Source organism: Lissotriton vulgaris, chromosome 6 (genome assembly GCF_964263255.1).
Source record: "Lissotriton vulgaris chromosome 6, aLisVul1.2, whole genome shotgun sequence".
NCBI classification, from domain to species: domain Eukaryota; kingdom Metazoa; phylum Chordata; class Amphibia; order Caudata; family Salamandridae; genus Lissotriton; species Lissotriton vulgaris.
In genome coordinates, this window is record NC_141694.1 from 1,028,369,276 (window position 1) to 1,028,392,917 (window position 23,642).

At 48.2% G+C, this 23,642-nt stretch overlaps 1 protein-coding gene across 1 annotated transcript in view; it reads right to left on the reverse strand.

The window, feature by feature from the left end:
* LOC147708370 (uncharacterized) overlaps positions 1-23,642 on the reverse strand; it is a 727,732-nt gene that overhangs the window by 232,549 nt on the left and 471,541 nt on the right. The window contains exon 4 of the mRNA XM_086927094.1: positions 17,068-17,193. Within this exon, the coding sequence (XP_086783220.1) occupies positions 17,068-17,193 (126 nt within the window). The remainder of the gene's footprint in view (positions 1-17,067; positions 17,194-23,642) is intronic.

Consider the following 23,642-nt stretch of genomic DNA (forward strand, 5'->3'; position numbering starts at 1 on the left):
AGGTAATACATTATTGTCATGTTGTCTTTCTGTATTTGTACTCCTGAGATGTGTTTGTAGAAGGCTTGCAGAGCTAGAAACACGGTCTTACATTCCAGGATATTTATGTGCTTTACTGCCTCTTGAGGGTTACTGTGACTCCTTACATCCCATGTGCACACCTCATCCTGTGTGGGATACGTCTGTTGTGGGAGGAGGGGGGAATCAGCTTTCTGAAAGGTCTGCCTCCATTCGCCATTGTTATCTTCATGTGGTTCTTTGAAGGCCTCGCCTTCTTGGTATCGAATGATTGGCTGCATAACCAGATGCAGGATCCTTTTCTGTGTAGGAAGTATGGTTTCTAGGAGGAAGCATTACTTTTTCCACTATTTGTACCTTGTAGGAGTCCTCAATTCTTTAATATAAAGTCATTGTACACAGATATGTCACCCACTGGTGAGGGCTGTGTTCGGGAAGAATCTATGCTCTCATCTGGTGAGCATGTTTCTATATCTTCCTGGAACCCTTCTGCAGTGCCTTTCAACTTTACCATTTGCTTCTACTACTATAATTCTTCATAGAACTGTTATTGTTCCTCCTCTGAAAGCTACATATTGGTGGGTGGTTCCAGGTGACTTCCTTCCTCTTTCACTGTTGTGCTGGCTTGTAACTTTTTGGGAAATCTAAACTTCCTTCGGGAGTCGTCAAATTCCTACTAAGATTGTCAGTGGCATAGCTGATTTACCCTGCGGATCAATCAATCAATCATGGCATTTGTAAAGCGCACTACATACATGTGAGGGTCTCAAGGCCAATTGGGGGGGACGCTGCTACTGTTCGAAAAGCCAGGTCTTGAGGAGTCTCCTGAAGGTTAAGAAGTCTTCGGTCTGCTGTTGGCGGATGGGGAGGGTGTTCCACGTTTTGGAGGCGAGGTGGGAGAATGATCTGCCGCCGGCGGTCACTCTTCGGATGCGGGTGACGGTGGCAACGGCGCGGTCTGCAGAGCGGAGCTGGCGGGTTGGGATGTAGAGGCTGAGTCGGCTGTTGAGGTACGCTGGTTCGGTGTCGTGGAGTGCCTTGTGTGCGTGGGTGAGGAGCTTGAAGGTTATCCTCTTGTTGATGGGGAGACAGTGCAGATCTTTTAGGTGGGGTGTGATGTGGCTGCGGTGCGGCGCAGGATGTCGAGGATCAGGTGTGCGGAGGCGTTCTGGATGCGTTGGAGCCGTTTCAGGAGTTTGGCCGAGGCTCCTGCATATAGAGCGTTGCCGTAGTCCAGTCTACTGCTGACGAGGGCCTGGGTGACCGTCCTTCTAGTTGTGGTGGGGATCCACTTGAAGATCCTGCATAGCATGCGGAGGGTGTTGAAGCAGGAGGAGGAGACGGCGTTGACCTGCTTTGTCATGGAGAGTGTGGAGTAGAGGATGATCCCAGGTTTCGTGTGTGGTCGGTGGGTGTAGGGGGTGCTACTAGTGCGGTCGGCCACCCGGAGTCGTCCCAAGCTGAGGGGGTGGAACCGAGGATGAGGACCTCCGTCTTGTCCGAGTTCAGCTCTAGAAGGCTGTTCCTCATCCAGTCGGCGACGGCCTTCATTCCTTCGTGGAGGTTGGTTTTGGCAGTGTGGGGGTTCTTGGTGAGCGAGAGGATCAGCTGGGTGTCGTCAGTCTAGGAGATGATGTTTAGTTCGTGTTTTCGGGCGACGTGGGCGAGCGGTGCCATGTATACGTTGAACAACATTGGGCTGAGGGATTATCCTTGGGGTACGCTGCAGATGATCTTGGTGGTTTTTGAGCGGAAGGAGGGGGAGGCGGACGCTTTGGGTTTTCCCAGTGAGGAAGGAGGTGGTCCAGTCCAGGGCCTTTTCTTAGATTCCGGCGTCGTGTAGGCGTGTTTTTAGCGTGCAGTGGCAGACTGTGTCGAAAGCAGCTGACAGGTCCAGGAGGATGAGGACTGCGGTTTCTCCGTTGTCGAGCAGGATCCTGATGTCGTCGGTGGCGGTGGCGGTGACGAGGGCAGCTTCGGTGCTGTGGTTGCTACGGAATCTGGATTGGGATGGGTCCAGGATACTGTTCTCTTCGAGGAAGCTGGACAGTTGTTTGTGGACGGCCTTTCCGATTACCTTCGCTGGGAACGGGAGCAGGGAGATGGGTCAAAAGTTCTTTAGGTCCTTGGGATCCCCCTTGGGTTTCTTGAGTAAGGTGTCGATTTCTGGGTGTTTCCAGCTCTCCGGGAAGGTCGCTGTCTTGAAGGAGATGTTGATGGTTTTCCGGAGATTGGGTGCGATGGTGCTGCTGGCTTTATTGAAGATGTGGTGTGGGCAGGGCTCTTCTGGGGATCCAGAGTGGACGGTGTTCATGATCTTGATGGTGTCGTCGTCGTTGATGTTGGTCCATGCGAGCAGGCGGTTGGTGCAGGTGGTGGCTGTGGGGGCCGGGGTGCCAGTGGTTGCCGGGGAGATGACGGTGTCAAAGATGTCGTGGATGTCTGCGATCTTGCGATAGAAGAAGGTGGATAGTGAGTTACACAGGTCTTGTGACGGTGGGATGTCGTTGTTGTTGGAGCTGGGGTTGGAGAGTTCCTTCACGATGCCGAAGAGCTCTTTGCTGTTGTGTGCGTTGTTGTCTATGCGGTCTCAGAAAGTGGTCCTTTTGGCGGATCTGATGAGTTGGTGGTGTCGGCGGGTGGCGTTCCTGTGGGCTGTGTAGCTTTCTGGTGTTCTTTCGCAGGTCCAGTTATTTTCCAGTTTTCGGCAGGTTCGCTTGGAGGCCTGGAGGTCTTCGGTGAACCAGTTGGCTCTCTTGCTGGTCTGGGTGTTGGGGGGTTTCTTGAGCTGGGCGAGGGTGTTGGCGCAGTCATTGATCCACCGTCTGAGGTTGCAGGCGGGGGTGTCGGGGTCGGTGGGGTCTGAGGGTGGGCACTGGGTGAGGGCGGTGGTTAGCTGGTCCTTGGTGATCTTGCCCCAGCTACGGCGAGGTATTAGCTGGGTGCGGTGGTAGGTTTCCGGAAGGTGAAGTGGATGCAGAGGTGGCCGGTCCAGTGGAGTTCGGTGGTGCGGTCCAAGGAGACATGGGTGCTTGCTGAGAAGATGGGGTCCAGCGTGTGGCCGGCGGAGTGAGTGGGTGTTGTGACGAGTTGTCTGAGTCCGAGTGTTAGACTCGGCACCATTGGCGTGGGTCTCCCTTCCATTTTTGCTGTTGCCTCATGTGTTTTTTCTAGTGTTAGATGCTTTGGGCACTGTGCCACTGCTGTCCAGTGCCACAGTGCAAGTGCTCCCTATTGTAAATTGATGTATGGATTAGTGATTCCATGATTGGATGTTTGGCTTACCTGTCAGACCCTAGTACAGTGCACTGAGTGTGCCCAGGCCGTGTAATCCAAATGCTGCTGGTGGGCTTGCAGCACTGATTGTGCCACCCACATAAGCTGCCTTGTAAAGTGTGTCTAAGGTCTGCCATTGCAGAGCCTGCATGCAGTCTGGTACTGTCATGCTGACTGGGCAAGTGCACCCACTTGCCTGTCCCTAAACCTTCCCTTTTCTTCATATCAGTCACCCCTATGGTAGGTCGAAAGGCAGGGTGCATTGTAAGTATAAGGTAGGACAAGCCCTGATGTGTGTGACATGTCCTAATAGTGAATTACAGCCATTTTCGTTTTTCACTATTGCAAGGCTACCTGTTCTCCATAGGCCAGAATGGGCGGTTAGATTATTACATGTTTATAATCCTAACAGACTCAAGGAACATGGTAGAAATTCGAGTTTAGAATGCCTGGACTCAGAATAATAAAATACATATTTTAGTGAAGTTTATTTTAATATTCTGTGTTTGCAAATACCACTTTTAGAAAGTAGGTATTTGATTGTCTAACCATTCAAACCTGCCTCTGCTAGGTTGTGTATTCCTTTGTCTGGTTTTGTGAGCGACAGGGCTGGGGGATTCCAAGAGACAGGCTGAGTCACCCAGTGCTGAATAGAGAGATCTGCATCTAGATGAGAGGGAGGAGTTGCACCTGAACCTTGAATAGGGCTGTGCCTGCCTTCCACAATGCTGGCTACACCCCCTGGGGAGCGGCTGATGTCTCTGCCCTGCACACTGAAAGAAGAGAAGGAGTCCTGTAAACAAAGTGCTCCAGGACTGTACTTGCCTTCCACAATGCTGGCTACACTTCCTGTGGGGTGTCTGATGTGCCTGCCCTGTACTGTGAAAGGAAAGGAGAAGTCTGGTAAACAGTGCTTCAGAACTGGTTTGGACTGGGCAAAGGCCCCTCTCCCCTGAGAGAACAAAGGATTTTGAGGTATAAATATTGGGACCCTGATCCCATGAAATTAGATCACTTTTGGACTATAAGAAGAATCCTTTACTGAGGAGAGGAACCTGAAGAAACTGAGGAGAGACTATTCCCAAGCTGAAGTGCTGCTTGGGGGATTGGCCTGCAGTGGTTACCTTACTGCCAAAGGAAGCAGAAAGTAACTTTGTGTACTTTGCTTTCAACTTGTGAAGAATCTCCAAGGGTTTGGAAAAGAGCTTGCCTCCTGCTGAAGTCTCAGGGACAACAGACTTCACCTCCCCAGCTCCCCAGAGTTCTTGTGGAAGTGCCTGCTGCTGTTTTGGGACTTCTGAGGAACTGTATGTCGCTGGAAGCGCGACTCAAACAGAAGAAGCGTGTCGCCGTCGCTGTGCCTGCAACTCGGAAGGAGGGTGTCGCCGCTGGAACTGTCGCACTGCACCGCATCGGAGAGAAGCGTGCCGCAACGAAGAGGAAGCGTGTCACCGTCGCTGCTACTGCTGTCGCAACTCCGAAGGAGGGTGTCACCACTGTAGCTGTCGCACTGCACCGCATCAGGAGAAGAATCTTGCAACAAGGTCGGAGTGTGTTGCCATCGCTGTGCCTGCCGTCACAACTCCGAAGGAGGGTGTCGCCGCTGGAACTGTCACATTGCACCGCATCGACCAAGAGCACCTCACATCCCCGAGAAGCGCGCCGCTGACGGAGCTGCTGCCGTCTCATCTTGGATATCGCCGCTGTAGTTGTCGCATCGAGCGGAAGCTTCACGCATCGTGGGAGAAGGGCGTCGCCACTGGAGCTGTTGCCGTCGCATCATAAGGGTGTTGCCGCTGCAGTCCACGCATCGACCCGAGACCTTCTTGCATCCCCAAGAAGTGTGCCGCATCTGGAAGATCTTCACGTCTTTATTTCTTTGTATCTGAACTTTGCCGCATTTCCCATCGCTGCGACATTGCTTGTCGTGGAAGCGCAACGCAACTTAAGGTACATTGACGCAAAGTGTCGCATCTAAGAACTGAACTGAACTAAGCTTAAAACTTCCATCTTAAAGTAATCATAGTGTGTATTTTTGTCATTTATGGTCTTGTGGTAACTCTATATAAAGTCTACTTATTTTTTATATAAACCCTGTGTGGTGTCCATTTGTAGTGTTGTCAATGGGTTACTGTATGTGGTCACAACTGCTTAACTTACAACGCCTCTGAAGTAAAGCCCTTCTGCTCGTGCCAAGCTACCAAGAGGGTGAGCGGGGTTATTTTGGGTGTGTAATCTCCTTATTCTGACTAGAGGAGAGGGTCCCTATTTGTCACAAGTACCTACCTGTGCCAACTAGAGATCCCCAAATCTAACATTGGTGGTCAGCGGTGAGGATTCTGGATTTGCATTTGTGACTCATGTACAGTGACTGGTGAACACTACTTAGTGAGTGCAGACCATAACGATACAACATACTTTTTGGTAATACCTTTTTGGATTTTTTCTATTTTTGAAAGATGCCTGATTCAGTTGTAGTAGAGAGAGCAGAATCCGTAGCCCCTGTTGATCTTGAATGGGAAGAAGAGAAATTGAAAAGCTACAAAGTCTCACAGCTTAAGAACTTCTGCAAAAAGTTCAATGTTTCCACCTCTGGGTTCAGAGTGAAGGAGGAATTCTACAAGGCGCTGAGGGCCTGGGTAGTAGCAAGGAAAACTCCTGAGGTTGAGGAGGACGACATGGCAGTTGTGCAACAGGAAGGGCCAGTGGGCTCAGGAGGAAGGAGAGTACCGTCCCCCGCATGTAGCAGTGCTTCTAACAAAAGTCTGTCTCCAGAGGAGTTGGAGGACAGAGAGAGACCAAGAAGGCATGAAATGGAGATGACCAAGTTCAAGGTGAATAGGCAACTGGAATTAGAAAAATAGAAGATTAGATATTGAGGAAAAGAAAATGCAGTTTGAGCATGAAAAAGTTTTGAGGGAGTTGGAGTTTAAAACCAAAAGTTTAGAAGTTATTCCCTCTGGTGGTAGCATACCATTGGTACATACAGAAAGTAGAGCGTATATTCCCAAGGATGTGGTGAAAAAGTTTTACAACACGCATTTGAAATGCAATAGGTCTCGCATTAGGAAAGTTTGAGCTGTTGGTATTGTAAATTACCATTTTTTTATTTATGTGTTGGTTTAGAAAATAGCGAAATTAATAGCTTTGTCATTTACAATGCCAATACTTTTAACTTTTGCAAATGTGACACCTAGAGCATTTGTAATGCAACATGTTTTGTATTTACGTGACTTAGATGTATTGATATTACAAATAACAATGACTTTTAATATTTTTTAATAATGAATACTTAAATAAAAGTTATTTTAATTTATAATGGCAATAGCTTAAACTTTTGTAAATAACTTTTGTGAAGATTATGTTCATTGTATTTTATTGTGACCAAAATCCAAGAACAGAAGTGAAATATTAACATCTTTTTGTGACATTTGTAATAAAGCTTGAAACAATAAGAGAATATATTTGAAGCAGTTGTTGTTGAATGGTAGCACAGATTGATGCTGTGGTGGCGCTGAGTGATGCTGTGGCATTCAGTGATCCTGTGGTAGCGCATAGTGATGCTGTGGTGATGCTGAGTGATGCTGTGGTGATGCAATAGATAGATAGAGTGAGTGCGATAGATAGATAGAGTGAGTGCGATAGACAGAGGGAGGGCGATAGACAGAGGGATGGAGGGCGAGCGATAGATAGAGGGAGGGCGAGCGATAGATAGAGTGAGGTAGGGCGATAGATAGAGTGAGGGCGATAGATAGAGTGAGGGCGATAGATAGAGTGAGGGCGATAGAGTGAAGGCGATAGATAGATAGAGTGATGGCGAAAGATAGAATAAGATGAAGAGATAAAGAAGAAAATGCAATGACACGGCGAACAAAGGAGAGAGGGGAGCCTGTAAATGGGTGTAAAGGGACGTTAGTGAGAGAGACAGAGAACAACAGAAATGAGTGGAAGGCAGAATGTTGAGAGGAGGAGAGAAAATAGAGAAATATGATGTGTTAGTGGGAGAAGAAGGGAGGGGACAGCAAGGCAGAAAGAAGGAAAGAGGAATAAAAATGGAGCACGAGGGGGCTGAAGAGAAATCGTAAAAGGGAATGAAAAGACATAAAAATAAAAATGGGGACAGAGCATGAAAGAGGAGAGAGATAGGAGGAGGGGAAGAAAGGGGAGGGAGAAGAAAGGCGGGAGGGAGACGGTGTAAAACATGGCTCTGAGTATAACATCTGTGGATGGCGTGAAGGTCAGTAGTCTGAATAACACTATGGCCAGAACAGGCTTTTATCAAGATCAACACCCTAAAAGGATAGCAGTCAACAGTGAGAAAAAATCCTAACACAGATTAATGACTAAGTGGTAGGTCAGAAAGTACTGGCTGGAGATTGTAATGGGCAGACAGAGAAGCATAGAAAGCACAGCAAAAGTGGGCTTTGCACAGTGTAAATTAGACCGTGAGCTGTAAAGCGGCGACAAAGCATTATTAAACTGACCCGAAAGTGTGGGAGAGAAGGGATGTGAGAAGCAGGGGCACAGAACAAAGATCTCGGGAGAGAAGAGGAGGAGGAACAGAAGAGCAGAGAAGTGACAGTAGGTACAGCCTGCAGGCTGACACCAGATGTTATTGTTAGCATTTAAAAAAAATTTTTTTTAAAAGAGCGCTTACTTTACCCGGAGGTATCAGAGCACTTTACATGAGCACCAGTTACGTTAAAGACGGTCACATTCTTTTTTTTTAGGCAGAGAGTAAGTGATTTGCCCAGAATCACAGAATGTTGAGCGCCCCTGCAGAGACTCAAACCCGGTTCCTCAGCTCTGAGTTCGACAGCCCTATCCGTTAGGCCACATTCTTAGCATTAGGTTTATTAATATTTGAACATTCGATCCATAGGCGGCTCAAATGATGTTTACCAAAGTGAAGGCGAAGGCTCACAGGCACAAACCCCTTCTGTAATGAAGATAAATAAAAGATTACTGAGATGCCAATTTTAGCTTCCAAACATTTTATTTATTACCCGTCCCAGGTGGATATTCAAGGGGGAGATCAAGCCATTTTTAATATAACGCTGAGGCAGGCAGAACGAGTTTTGATATGCCAGTCTGACAGTGGGGATGTCAGCATAGGGAAAGGGTTGCATGGCAGGAATACACCCAGTGCTTCGAATAATATCAATTAACTCCGAACCACAACCTCAGTCACCCCCATGCCTCTAACTCCCCAGAACAACCTCACTGGATTACACCAACGCCTCTCCTGGCATCCATAGCCAATCCCAAACAAATGGTTACCTCAGTTTGTATGTGCCACAGGGTGTCCGCAGTCACATGGGGGGGCAGCAGCAGTGGATTTCACGAGAATGCAGTCCCGTGTGATCATGATGGGAGCTGCCATAGTCAAATGCATCATGGGGAAGCTGCGTCTAGTGGGCAGCCTCTGGTGCTCCGTCGACTGCAGCGACTAAAACAGCCCGTCTTCCCCCACCCTCCCACAACTGCGGCAATCTCAGCAATATTCCTGAGTACCAAGCCTCACCTCTGGTTGTCTGGGTGGGGCAGGGTTGGCATGTGTGCTGATGGGGGCAGCTGCTCCCGTTTTTGCATGCGGCGTGGCCCTGGTACTTCCTAAGTAGAAAGGCTAATCTCCTTGCAAAGCTAAACGCAGTTAAACTTTTTACTGCCTGTGTTTGTATGTCGGAGTTTTGAACATTATCTGTATTCATGCATCTTACTTAATGTGGAACCACAGGCCGCTCGTAAGACAATAGACATTACAATTGCTCGACAACTTGAAACTCCATCTTGTGGGTCTGAGTAGTCTAAGCCGCTGCACAAACGAGTTTAAGTACGGTTGGTTGTCACACAATAGCACTGGTAATCTCAATAGAAACAAGTGCCGGACCTTATAGAGATTCTTCACTTTACCATCTTGTAACTTGCGGCCATCAGGGTAGCACGAAGCTTTGGAGAGAAAACCATTTTTTTTGCTCCGGGAGTTAAATGCTCACTTCTCGCGGGACATGCCAACAACTTTGAACAGCTGCGAGGAGAATGTAGATGACGCAGGTATGCGTGTCCCTCTGAGCCAGGGAAGTGGCTGCTTGCCAGTGCCCTTGGAATCAGGTTGGACAGCAATGTAAGGCGTGCGCAAGCTAGAAAAACAAGCACAAAATCACTGTTGCGGGCGGGGGCGATACCAGGAAGTTAGGCATCCTTGCCCGTGACATGGGCGGGGCCTGTGACGCGGCCGGAAGAGGCAGGTGTTCCTTGTTCATGCAGGGCTCCCATTGAGGGAGGAAGAGCCCAGGGGTAGCAGTGGAAATCAAGAGAAGTCCCGGGTCCCAGGAGGGGGCCCGGGTGAAAGTAGAGAGGCGGAATGTCTTTTGGTGGTGTCGCATTGCCCAGCAGCCCGGTGAGTGGGGCGCGCCAGTGCATGGAAAGTGAAAGTGCTTTCAAGGGCTTAAAGGGAGACAGGAGATGCGCATGGCACGCGCGTCCACATATCCAGTCCGATCTGGTCTGCAGCCTGCGCGTGCCCCAGTCCGGCCTGCAGCGTGCGCGTGCCCATCTCCTGTCCCCCTTTAAGCCCTTGAAAGCAGACTCACCGACTATAGGTCTCGCTGCGACAGGGCTTCGCCCTGTGTCGCAGGTGCGAGACCTAAATATGATGATATTGGTCAGTGGTTCAGAGCCTATGAGGTAGCCATGCCTTCCCACCGGGTCCCTGAGAGAGATTGGGGAGCGGGGTTGTGGGAAGGTTCCTTAGTGAGGGGCGGGACACATTGTTAGACTTGCCTTCTGAAGTCCACAATTCATACAGCCACATGAAAGATGTATTGATGTCTAGATATGGTTTGACACCTGAGCTCTATAGGCAGAGGTTCAGGAAATGCAAAAAGTTAGAAAACAGTACTTGGGTTGAATATGTCACTTTCTTTTTCAGAGCATTAGATGGTTGGGTAAAGGGCAGCAAGGTTAATGATTTTCAAGGTCTCTGATTTGATTGCATGGGAGCACTTGTCTGATAATTGTTTTCCAGAGCTGCACCAGCATCTGATAGATAGCAAGCAGACTAACCCTAGGAAGCTTGCTGAGGAGGCGGACAGCTGGGTGAGCACCCGGGTCCACAAGGGTCACATGGGCGACTCAGCCAAAGGTGGGCAGGGTCCCCAGCAGAAGAGTGGGGGGGACAAGGGTAAACAGAAGGAGTTGCGCAAGGGGCCCCAAATTAGTCCCCAAGGGAAAGTCTCCCAGACTCCCCCTGAGAGAAAGCAAGGGGCCCGACAGGTAGCCCTGTTCCTCAGGGGCCCCTAAAGTGTTACAAGTGTGGTGACCTGGGTTATAAGGCGAATGATACCTGGTGCTGCCTGTTTGGTAAACAAGCACCCACTGGTGCTCCGCCCAGGCAGATGGCTAGTGTAGCCTTGGGGGAGGAGATTGGTGTCTTAAGTGGGTGGGGTCCCGCACAGATGACCCTAGTCTCGTTAGGAGACAGTGAGATGGTCTCAGAAGCTTAGCTGCCCAGGAACACTAAGAAATATGAGCAGCGAGTGACCATCAATGGCCAAAAGGTGGAGGCTCTTAGAGATACAAGAGCCAGTGTGACAGCTGTCAAGTGTCACCTGGTGTCTCAAGAGCAGATCATTCCACATGCATTCTGCCGAGTTGTTGCCGCTGACAACACAGAGAGTCATTGTCCAATGACTCAGGTTCACTTTGAGTGGGGTGGGGTCTCTGGTACTCTTCAGGTAGCTGTGAGGCCTGCCATGCCTGTTGACTGTTTGTTGGGGAACGATTTGGAGAGCTCCCCTTGGGAAAAGGTGAAGAAAACAACTCACTTGAAGATGGTTGGACTGCCTGACTGGGCGTGCGTGACCACCCGGTCAATGTCAGCCAGTAGGGGTTCTCAGGAGGACCAGGAGCCTGAAAGGGAGGCCCAGGAACCTGACGAACAGAGAAGTGGCGGGGGCGCGGGAAACCGGCCCGAAGTTCTCACGGCCCAGGAGGAGGTAGACCCTGAGGGGGGTGCCCTGGAGTCTACTGGTGAGCAAGAAGTTGAACTGGGGGACCTGCCTGAGCTGACCCATTGGCAGGAAGAAGGAGGCCCCTCCAGGGAAGAATTCTGCAAGGAGCAGAGAGAATTCCCTTTTCTTGTGGGCTTGCGGTAACAGTCTGCAAGCCAGGCAGCAGGTGATCAGTCAGGATCACACTTGATTTACTGGGAGAATGGTCTCCTGTATAGTGAGCCTAAGGTTGCTGAACCTGGGTCAGCCCATTTGCTGGTGGTACCTCAGAAGTTCAGAGCCTTCCTACTGGGGCTGGCTCATGATGTGCCATTAGCAGGACATTTGGGGCAGGACAAGACCTTTGAAAGGCTTGTTGCCCACTTTCATTGGCCCCAAATGTGCAAGAGTTCAGATACTCATTGCAGAACTTGTCAGACTTGCCAGGCAAGTGGAAAGAGTGGGAGGAAGCACACGGCTCCCCTTCAGCCATTCCCTGTGGTCAGTACCCCCTTTGAGCGGGTGGGGATTGACATTGTGGGGCCACTGGACCGCAAGACAGCCATGGGCAACAGGTTCATCCTGGTCTTGGTGGACCATGCCACCCGGTACCCGGAAGCCTTACCTCTGAGGACAGTGACGGCCCCCGTGGTGGGACGAGCACTGATGGGAATTTTCTCCAGAGTGGGATTACCTCGCGAGGTAGTGTCTGACCAGGGAACCAACTTCATTTCCAAGTATATGAAGTCCCTGTGGCAGGAGTGTGGTGTGACTTACAAGTTCACCTCTCCTTACCACCCCCAAGGATATGGGTTGGTTGAAAGGTTCAACCGAACCCTAAAAGGCATGATTACGGGTCTTGAGGAACCTATGAGGCATAAGTGGGACGTCCTCTTACCATGCCTGTTGTTTACATACCGTGAGGTGCCACAGAAATCTCTAGGGTTCAGTCCCTTTGAGCTTCTCTATGGACACCCAGTCAGAGGACCTCTGAGTTTGGTTAAAGAAGGATGGGAGCAATCTCCCAGGAAACCTTAAGCTACATGCTGGCCTTCAGGAACCAGACTAGGCGTTTCAGGCAACTCGCTGAGGTGAATCTGGAAGCCAGCCAGGAGGAGATGAAGCACTGGTATGACCAGAATGCCACTCTGGTAGAGCTTCAACCTGGCCAGAAAGTGTGGGTCATGGCCCCAGTGGAGCCTTGCGTGCTCCAGGATAAGTAGACCGGTCCATTTGAGGTTGTGGAGCACAAGAGTTCAGTTACTTACTTGGTGGACTTGCGGTCTCCTCGGAACCCCTTGAGGGTCCTACATGTCAACCGCCTTAAGCCCCACTTAGAGAGGTCTGAAGTGGGCATGCTCTTGGCAACAGATGCTGGGATGGAGGAGGAGACTGAGCCTCTTCCTGACCTCCTGTCAGCCTCAGAGCAAGATAAGTCAATGGATGGTGTTAACCTCTCTTCCACCCTGACCCATGAGCAACAGAATGACTGTTTTCTGATCTGTTCTCACTGGTTCCTGGTGTCACAGAGTGGTGCGTCCATGATGTGGACACAGTAGACAGCTTACCTTTGAAGCATAAAACTTACAGGGTAACTGACAGGGTGAGGACTTGCATCAAAGAGGAGGTCTCAAAGATGCAGGCGCTAGGAGTGATTGAGTCATCTAGCAGTCCTTGGGCCAGCCCAGTGGTCTTGGTCCCGAAGGCTGCAGAGCCGCCAAACACAAACTCCGGTTCTGTGTGGACTACAAAGGGCTCAATTCAGTCAAGAAGACTGACACGCACCCCATCCCCAGAGCTGATGAGCTCATTGATCGGCTAGGGGCTGCACAGTACCTCAGCACGTTTGACTTAGCGTCTGGGTACTGACAGATCGCCTTGACTGATGGGGCAAAGGAGAGTTCAGCATTCTCCACACCAGATGGGCATTTCCAGTTCCGTGTTATGCCCTTTGGGATGAAGAATGCCCCTGCCAACTTTCAGAGGTTGGTCAACCAGGTGTTGGTTGGACTGAAGGAATTCAGTGCCTCCTACCTGGATGACATTGCAGTGTTCAGTGCCAGTTGGGAGGAACATCTGCGCCACCTCTGGGAAGTGTTGATGGCGCTGCGGAAGGCAGGCCTCACGATCAAGGCGAGTAAGTGCCAGATTCCATGGTGTACTTGGGAGACGAAGTTGGGAGCGGCCAGGTGGCGCCCCTACAACCCGAGATTGAAACCATCCTGGCTTGGGAACGGCCCAAAACACAGACAGAGGTGAGAGCCTTCTTAGGTCTCACAGGGTACTACAGGAGGTTTGTCAAGGGGTGTGGCAACATTGTTGCACCATTGACAGAGCTGACTTCCAGGAAGCAGCCCAAGAAGGTGATCTGGACTGACACCTGTCAGAAAGCTTTTGATGCCCTGAAAGCTGCCATGTACACAGCGCCTGTGCTCCGGGCACCCGACTTTTCAAGTGAGTTTATTGTTCAGACAGACGCTTCAGAGCATTGTGTGGGGGCTGTTCTATCACAGGTGAATGAGGAGGGCCTAGATCAACCTGTAGCCTTTATCAGTAGAAGGTTAATTCCACAGGAACAGAGGTGGAGTGCTATTGAGCATGAAGCATTTGCTGTGGTCTGGGCACTGAAGAAGTTGAGACCATACCTGTTTGGGACTCACTTCGGGGTTCAAACAGACCACTGATCCCTCAGATGGTTGATGCAGTTGAGGGGTGAGAATCCAAAGCTGTTGAGGTGGTCTATTTCAACTACAGGGTATGGACTTTACGGTGGAACACCGCCCTGGTACAGAACACGCCATTGCTGATGGTCTGTCCAGATTTTTCCGCCTTAGTGATGAGAACTCCCAGGAGTTAGGGTAGTTCTCCCCACATTTCAGTTGGAGGGGACACGTGTTAGACCTGGCACCATTGGCGTGGGTCTCTCTTCCATTTTTGCTGTTGCCTCATGTGTTTTTGCTGGTGTTAGATGCTTTGGGCACTGTGCCACTGCTGTCCAGTGCCACAGTGCAAGCGCTCCCTATTGTAAATTGATGTATGGATTAGTGATTCCATGATTTGATGTTTGGTTTACCTGTCAGGCCCTAGTACAGTGCACTGAGTGTGCCCAGGGCGTGTAATCCAAATCGAGCTGGTGGGCTTGCAGCACTGGTTGTGCCACCCACATAAGCAGCCTTGTAAAGTGTGTCTAAGATCTGCCATTGCAGAGCCTGCGAGCAGTCTAGTACTGTCATGCTGACTGGGCAAGTGCACCCACTTGCCAGTCCCTAAACCTTCCCATTTTCTTCATATCAGTCATCCCTATGGTAGGACCAAGAGCAGGGTGCATTGTAAGGATAAGGTAGGACAAGCCCTGATGTGTGTGGCATTTCCTACTAGTGAATTACAGCCATTTTCGTTTTTCACTATTGCAAGGCTACCTGTTCTCCTTAGGCCAGAATGGGCTTTTAGATTATTACATGTTTATAATCCTAACAGACTCAGGGAACATGGTAGAAATTCGAGTTTAGTATGCCTGGATTTAGAATAATAAAATACATTTTTAGTGAAGTTTATTTTAATATTCTATGTTTGCAAATACCACTTTTAGAAAGTAGGTATTTGCTTGTCTAACCATTCAAACCGGCCTCTGCTAGGTTGTGTATTCCTTTGTCCGGTTTTGTGAGTGACAAGGCTGGGGGATTCCCAGAGATAGGCTGAGTCACCCAGTGGTGAATAGAGAGATCTGCATCTAGATGGGAGGGAGGAGTTGCACTTGAATAGGGCTGTGCCTGCCTTCCACAATGCTGGCTCCACCCCCTGGGAGCGGCTGATGTCTCTGCCCTGCACACTGAAAGAAGAGAAGGAGTCCTGTAAACAAATTGCTCCAGGACTGTACTTACTTTCCACAATGCTGGCTCCGCCTCCTGTGGGGCGTCTGATGTGCCTGCCCTGCACTGTGAAAAGAAAGGAGAAGTCTGGTAAACAGAGTGCTTCTGAACTGGTTTGGACAGGGCGGGGTCCAGGCGCGGACGGGCGCAGACGGGCTTGCCTTAGGCGCGCCCGCTTCGCGGCCTCCATATGAGGGGGAGTGGGAGGGAGGAGCAGCTGGGAGGCGGGAGCGGGAGCAGAGGGGAGCTGGGCTGCAGGGGACGCAGCGGCGGGAAAGAGCATGGGCGGGGGCGAGCGGGTCCATAGCGGGATACAGAAGGAAAAAGTAGGCACAGAGGGGTACAAAACAACAATTCTAACTACAAGTACAGAAAAAAGAACAAGCAGGCACAAACCAGTATAAGCGGCAGCAGTGGCTCAGGGCACACAGGATTGCTGTGTGGTGGCGTAGGGTGGGCAACCTGCCTGGTGACAGGGTCAAAGGTCGCTCTCCTCACCACCGCACGGCCTCCATATGAGGGGGAGTGGGAGGAAGGAGCAGCTGGGAGGCAGGAGCGGGGTGGCGAATGGGAGCAGAGGGGGGCAGGCCGCAGGGGACGCATCGGCAGGAAAGAGTGTGGGGCGAGCGGGCACACAGCGGGATACAGAAGGAAAAAGTGGGCACTGAGGGGTACAAAATGACAATTCTAACTACAAGTACAGAGAGCACAGAAAATAGAACAAGCAGACACAAACCAGTATAAGCAGCAGCAGTGGCTCAGGGCACACGGAGGGCTGTGTGGTGGCATGGGGGAACAACCTGCCTGGTGACAGGGTCGAAGGTCGCTCTCCTCACCACCGCACGGTCTTCATATGAGTGGGAGGCGGGAGCGGGGCGGCGAATGGGAGCAGAGGGGGGCGGGGCCGCAGGGGACGAAGTGGCAGTAAAGAGCGTGGGCGGGGGGCGAGCGGGCACACAGCGAGATACAGAAGGAAAAAGTGTTGATCGATCAACAGGCACTTCTTTGCATGTTCAGCCTCTTTTGATGCTTTTTTTCAGCGTCACCGCTAACTCAAATGAGATGTTGGGTCACCATCAGCATCTACATGCATAGAGTTGTCACTGGACACTGCTTCTCTCTGCCCTTAAGTGTTCTTGGGAGGAATGATTTTGCAGGGATTGCACCCTTTGAACTAGTGGTCATAGGGGAGGCAATGAATGTCCTTTTGGACATATCTGTGGTGACAGTTCAGGCAAAATCGGAAGGGGGTGTTTTTCATTTCTCGGGGCAGCAACCAACCCCAGAGTGTGCATTCTCACACAAACACGGTTGAGGGTACCTTGAGAATGCTTACGTTTTGATTTTCTCTGTGCCCTTTGGTATTTTCCTGTGGCTATTGACACTTGTCTTCAGTTCCGAAAGTGAAAAAGCCTTTTTTGATGTTTTCACATGTCCTCTCGATGTCTTTGTTGTCTTCTCTAGAGCATTGTGTCCTGCTTCTAAACCCAGCTGTGAAAAAAATATTCTGAAGATGGTGACCACATATGAGAACCTCATGGGGGTGCATTATGAGGGTGTGAATCATGAGGGCTTAAAGCACCAAATTGTTGCCGACACTCAAAAGAAAAAAAAAAAGGGATAAAAGAGAAAATTTCAGACCCAAACACTAAGTGGTGGAATAGTGCACAGCATGTGAATCCAGGAAAGATTCACACTGCAAAATTTGATGTTATGGACCTACATGGCTACATATAACCCTTCTTAAACATTTTCTGAGTCTGGACAAATAATCGTTCTTTGTGATATTCTAAAGCTTGACCCATTTTGACATTTAAGATGGTGTACATTACTTATTCTATTAGACATTTTGAGCCTTGGCAGATGAAGAGCCTGTTCTTTCTTTAAATTATAACAGTGAAGATGCACCGTACCTTCTCCTTCATCTGCACTGAGATCATCATGGCTTTCTTCTTCATCTTTATCCTGGAGGGTGCGCAGATATCGGCTTTCTTCTGTATTTATCACAAACATAGCATCAGGGTTGCTAGTTCTATTACCTGTATCATAAAAAAATAAGTAAATCATTTATTCTCAATGAGGATTAATTATTTTGCTTTTTGAACCACTATACATATTAAGCTTAACAATAAGTGGGCGAGCAATGCTGTCAAGGTATTGCCACCATTAGCAGCTGCCTCTCTGGCAGAAAAGGTCATGGCAACCCCCGCCTATCCTCTGTCAGAATCTCCAGCCTCAGCAAGTATGAGCCACTTCCTCAACATCTGTCGTTTATCACGCCTGCTCTCTAGGACTGAAAGTAGACCTGGGAGGAGCCCAAGAAGTTTCACTCCGCCGAATTCCGAACTCCGCCAAATTCCGAAGAGTTCGGCGGGCCGGCGAGTATTGCTACACATTGTGTACACATTGCCATTAAGCACAGATATTAATTTCAGTTGATACATGATGAGTAGAAACATGTACAGTGAAGATGCCACTAGACAGAGGTATAAGCTCAAATAAATTATGCTAAAATTAAAGTGAAGCATTGAAAATAAGCGGATTTTCATGCTGCTTCTAGGCCTGGGAAAATGTGAACAGAAGTAATGGATCACAGGTGAAGCTCACGCATCCTATGGTGTGGCACAAGGTCCCTAGAATGAAAATGCAGCCAACCCCATATCAGACTAGTGCCAAAGTACGACCAGAAACTTGCTGCCAGAAACTTTCAGAAGAAAGGGCCATCCCGGAACTAGAAATAAACAAGCATTTACAATGAAACGGTCTCGCCTTTGCAAAAGTTAGAGCTATTGGCATTGTAAATGACAACATTTTTATTTATGTGCTACCATCCTTGTGGGGACCTAGTCCGTAACACTATTTGTGATTGAATACAGTCGAAGGCACATGGCTAAATGTTTATTTTAGCAACAATATACACAAACAGCATTGTGTTATATTCATATATGAATTGCTGCATATATAACAAGGGTATACATTAAAGGCAGATTATCTTAATGTGCCCGAAAATATCATATGCTTAACGAAAGACACTTAAAACTGCATTTAACCTATTTATTAGTGCTTAAAATCTTAGAAGATAAGGGAACTAACACAAAGAAATTAACATGTGGAACAAAGGAATATAGTCAAGTGGAATCCAGAGCTTGAGTAGTTGCTTACATTTTTACCAAAATAGATGTTTAAGTCCCCACAGAGATACCTAAATAGTGAAGTAGTGTGTTCATTCAAAGCGTGAATCCCATTATAAAGGGTGTGAAGCTAATGATGTTCAAGTCCACTCAGAGGTTGTGTGTAATTATAGAAATGCTCAAGTCCCCACAGAGATAGTGTGTTATCATAGAGATGTTCAAGTCCCCACAGAGATGGTGTGTTATTATAGTGATGTTCAAGTCCCCACAAAGACAGTGTGTTATTATAGTGATGTTCAAGTCCCCACAAAGATAGTGTGTTATTATAGCAATGTTTAAGTCCCCACAAAGATAGTGTGTTATTATAGTGATGTTCAAGTCCCCACAGAGATAGTGCATGAAGGTGATTGTGTTTAAGTCCTCCTTAAAATAGGGCCCGATTCACAAAGGTAAACTTAGACAAAAAGTCTAACTTTACTACTTTTCAAAATTCTCAAAAACCCCATAAAGAGAATGTGAAGCTGATTATGTTCAAGTTGGAGCAAACAAAAGGAGATGATGGGCGGAGTGGTGAAACCTTTCAGTCACACAGCCCCAGTCACAGATCTGGGTTGAATCCATCATCGTTCTTTAGCTAACTTTGGCAACCCCAGTTCAGCCCCAGCTATATGCAAATCAGTCTTGGCCCTGTGCCTCATGGGAACAGTCCAGCCCCAACTGCCAAGCCAGGTCTTACCTGAATCGAAAACCTGCATCCTGGGACCGGTTCTGGGATAACACCCCCTCATCAGCCAGGCTAGCTTGAACCCAGTGACAAAATGAGCAAGGAACCCACGTCTGGGTCCCAACTTAGGGCGAACAAAACAAACACAAAGAGATGATGGACTGGGTACTGAAACATTTCAGTCACTCACCCCCAGTCACAGATCTGGATTCAATCCATAATCGGTCTTTAGCTCACTTTTGCCACGCCAGTTGAGACCCAGTTATATGTAAATACGTCTTGACCCTGTGCCTCATGGCACCCCCCTGGTGCTTCAAGTCGAAAAAGAGCTTGTGTTTAGTTACTTGAATGATCAAGTCCCCACAGAGATACTATGTTTTTATAGTGATGTTCAAGTATTATAGTTTTTTTTAAGCCCTTACAAATTCAGAGTGTTATTATAGTGATGTTTAAGTCCCCACAGAGATAGTGCACAAAGATATTTGTGTTTAAGTCCTCATTAAAATAGGGCCCGATTCACAATGGTTAACTTAGACAAAAAATCTAACTTTTGTACTTTTCAGTTTCAACAATGTAAACTTAGACCAAAAGTTTAACTTTACTACTTTTCAGTATTCACAAAGCCCCATACAGAGAATGCAAAGCTAGTGATGCTCAAGCCAAAACAGAGCTTTTGTGTAATTAAATGAATGTTCAAGTCCCCACAGAGATGGTGTGTGATTATAGACATGCCCACGTCCCCACAGAGATAGTGTGTGATTATAGACATGCCCAGGTCCCCACAGAGATAGTGTGTGATAATAGACATGCCCAGGTCCCCACAGAGATAGTGTGTGATTATAGACATGCCCAGGTCCCCACAGTGATAGTGTGTGAATTTAGAGATGTCGGGGTCCCCACAGAGATCGTGTGTGACTATAGTATTACCACGGTTGACAAAGAGAATGTGTGTGATTACAGACATGCCCAGGTCCCCACAGAAATAGAGTATGATTAAAGACATGCTCAGTTCCTCGCAGAGATAGTGTGTGTTTATAGACATGCCCAAGTCCCCACAGTGATAGTGTGTGAATTTAGAGATGTTGAGGTCCCCACAGAGATAGTGTGTGATTATAGACATGCCCAGGTCCCCACAGAAATAGTGTGTGATTATAGACATGCCCAGGTCCCCACAGAGATAGCGTGCGATTAAAGGGATGCACAGGAATAGCACACAGAGATAGTGCATGATTGTACTCATGAACAAGTCCTCCCAAATATATTTTGTGATTACAGTGACATTTCAGTCCCCACAGTGATAATGTGTGATTACCGTCATATTCAAGTCTCCACAGTGATGTGTGTGTATGTTGAAAAAGTAATGTTAGCATTGACCACACACTTCAAAAAAAAAAGGATTTTACATTTGTAAGAAATACCAAGTGTTACACCACTTTACAACCTTTTGATTTGAAATCTAGCCAGAGAGAGAACATGATCACCTATTTAAAAAAAGACCTATAGAACTTCCCTGTGACCCTATTCCATTAACTCTGCAACTTAGGTTGTCAATAGCCTTTTATTTTGCAATAAACACTCCCATCATTGATAATAAAACCCAACTTAGATCGAAAAGTCCCCAGTAATTATCGGCTCATACCATGTAATCCCAAACTGAGCTAGATCATTGAGAACCCAGTAGGATCACCACTGCAAGTGTTCTGCAACCAATACCAGTTATAAAATAATACCTCTCACTGTGGATTCCACCCAACGACTGGACAGTACTTCTGACTATTAGTGAATTTTCAGATTGATAACTGACAGAGGGGCATATGTACAAGTCCCTATTGCCACCACAATATCACTTTTTCTGACGTTGTGGTGGCGTTAGGGGCTTAGCCTTATTTACCAGGCAGGGTTAAGCCACTTTACGTGGCTTAACGCTGCCTGGTAAATAAGGGCCCATTTTATGCTATTTTTAGTGTGAAAGGTTTGGGCAGTGGATTTTGGGGCGTTCCACAGCAACACCCATTGATTTTGATGCTGCCCCCTATGTACAAGGGCAGCGTACATAGGAGGCAGCACCAAAATAATACTAGGGAAAACCTGGTCTTAACTTGGCAAAACGAGGAGAAATGCATTATTTTTCCCTCGTTTTTGCATTTTCCATGTGTGCTGCCTTGTGTAGGTCCCCCTTCCTGTACTTGAACAATCTGTAAAATAATGTCAAATATGAGGTGCTGAACAAAATAAAATGTGTGCAGCACCAGTAGTGACTATTACAGAAACAAGGATGTGATAGGAACTTGCAGAACATAAGGACAGTCACTCACGGAGATAAAGAGACTTCCTCAGATCAGCAAAATGTTTTTGTCTGGCACCGAAGGCACTGTTAAAAGCAATTGGGGCACATTTATGATAGGCTTGCATTGCGTTTGCACCACACAACATGGTACATGCAAGACACAAACTTCTAAGTCAGATTGTTGAAGCCATGGAAAGCCACATTGCATGGCCCTGAGTGGCTCCAAAAACCTGGAGTAACGCAAATTGCGAATTGCTGCATTGCGTTACTCTGTCCTGGGAAGGCGTTGCATGGATGTTCCCATGCAACTCCCATGGTGTTTGATGCATCACAAGATTTACCAAAACTGGTAAACCTGGGAATGCACCAAAACATTATGCCTTTCCAGGGGCGGCATGACAAGGGGAAATATCTCTATTAAATAGGGGAGGGGAGGGAAGCGCAGCTGGGAGGCGGGACCTGGAAAACTGGCAGGGGCCGCAGGAGCAGCAGCAGCAGGCGGGAAAACTGGGCAAGCAACCGGTATTAGTGCAACCAGCAAGCAAGGAGTGAGGCACAAAAAGTTGAAGGCACAGTTGAATAGCATTGAGTAAGTGGCATACAATCGAATAGCTTAGAGTGGAGTGGAGTGGCATAAAGCTGTGGCTTGTAAAGTGAGGTGACAGAGCACAGTGGCACAGAGTGGAGTGGAATACTGTAGAGTTGAGTGAGGTAGAGAGGAATACCAAAGAGTGCAGTGGCGTACAGTGGAGTGGTGTTGAGTGAGGTAGCGTAAAGTGGAATACTGTAGAGTGGAGTGGTGGAGGTTGGAATACAGTGAAGTGGCATACAGTGGAGTGGTGTACATTACAGGCTCAAGGAGGCAGATGCCAGGGGGGGGGGGGGCTTTAGTGTGGAGCCTGCGGGTTGGCTTTATGCATGGTAATAAAATATTACTTCGCATTGTTTTCAAACATCGAAATTCCTTGAAAAATGAAAGGTTAAAGCAACATTATAGTTAGGTGTGGGAAAAATATCTGTTTGTTTTTTTTAAACTTAGAAATTCACTGGACTAACGTTATAGTTAGGTGAATATATCAGTCACAACATTAACATTTTGAACTCAGAAAAACATAGAAACTCACCAGCTATATTTAGCAGGGCTAACTATAACTTGCGCCCCCCACCTCCCCCCCCCCACCAAGCACTGCTATGGCCTCACATATTGCATCATTCATGATATGTTCTACGTCATCATTTATGTTCCCCTATAGATTACATACTTTTAGCCCTAGTTTGTGGCACCCTGTGTCCAAAATATTTATTTAGATCCCCATTAATAGCTGAGCATGCTCACTGGCAAGAACTATCAGTCACTTCCTACAATCTGGTCTATTTATGAATGACTAATAACTGCACATATATAACGAAGCACTGATCCAATGGTCTTTTCTATAATCCAATACGCTATATACTATTCATATGCAAACTGATAAAAAGTGTTTACATTTTATTATCAGCCTTAACAAAAGACAATAGCTTTGTTTGGCATCCAAACATCAATACATTGTTGCCCACTCATGGTGTCAGGTCTGATTGCATCATCACTACCTCAAGACTACCATCGGCGTAGGATACAATGCTGAGCCCATGCAGTCCTACGATGGTGGCAAGGGGGCTATGTAGATGTGGAAGAGCTTGGGGCTGAGTGGGCTACTCCGCAGTTGATATCGATGGGTTCGGAGAGGAAGGGAGGGAGTCTGATCCGCTGGGTTCGGCCCGAAGAGAAAGGATTGGATCCAGTCGAGGGCGGCTCCTTGTATCCCTGTGTCGTGAAGTCTGGCTGCGAGGTGTGTGGTCTGAAATGGTTTCGAAGGCTGTGGAGAGGTCCAGAAGGACAAGGGCTGCATTGTGTCCCTGGTCGAGTAGTGTGAGGATGTTATCAGTGGTGGTGAGGAGGGCGGTCTCAGTACTGTGGTTGTGGCGGTATCCAGGCTGGGAGGCATCCAGGGTGGAGTTCTCTTCGATGAAGGCGGTCAGTTGGGCATTTACATGTCTCTCTGTGACTTTGGCCGAGAAGGTGAGGAGAGAGATGGGACGGTAGTTTTTCAGGTCAGTTGGGTCTGCCATCGGTTTCTTGAGGAGGGGTTTAACCTCCCCCCGCTTCCAGTCATCTGGGTAGATGCCGGACAAGAAGGAGGCGTTTACGGTCCATCCTACTTCAGGTCAGACGGCGGCGGCGGACATTTGGTATATATGCGGTGGACAGGGGTCCGTAGTGTCTCCTGAGTGGGTTTTCTTCATGGTCGTGGTGATGTGTTGAACGGTGGTGGGGTTCGAAGTCATGATGGATGGCTTATCAACGGA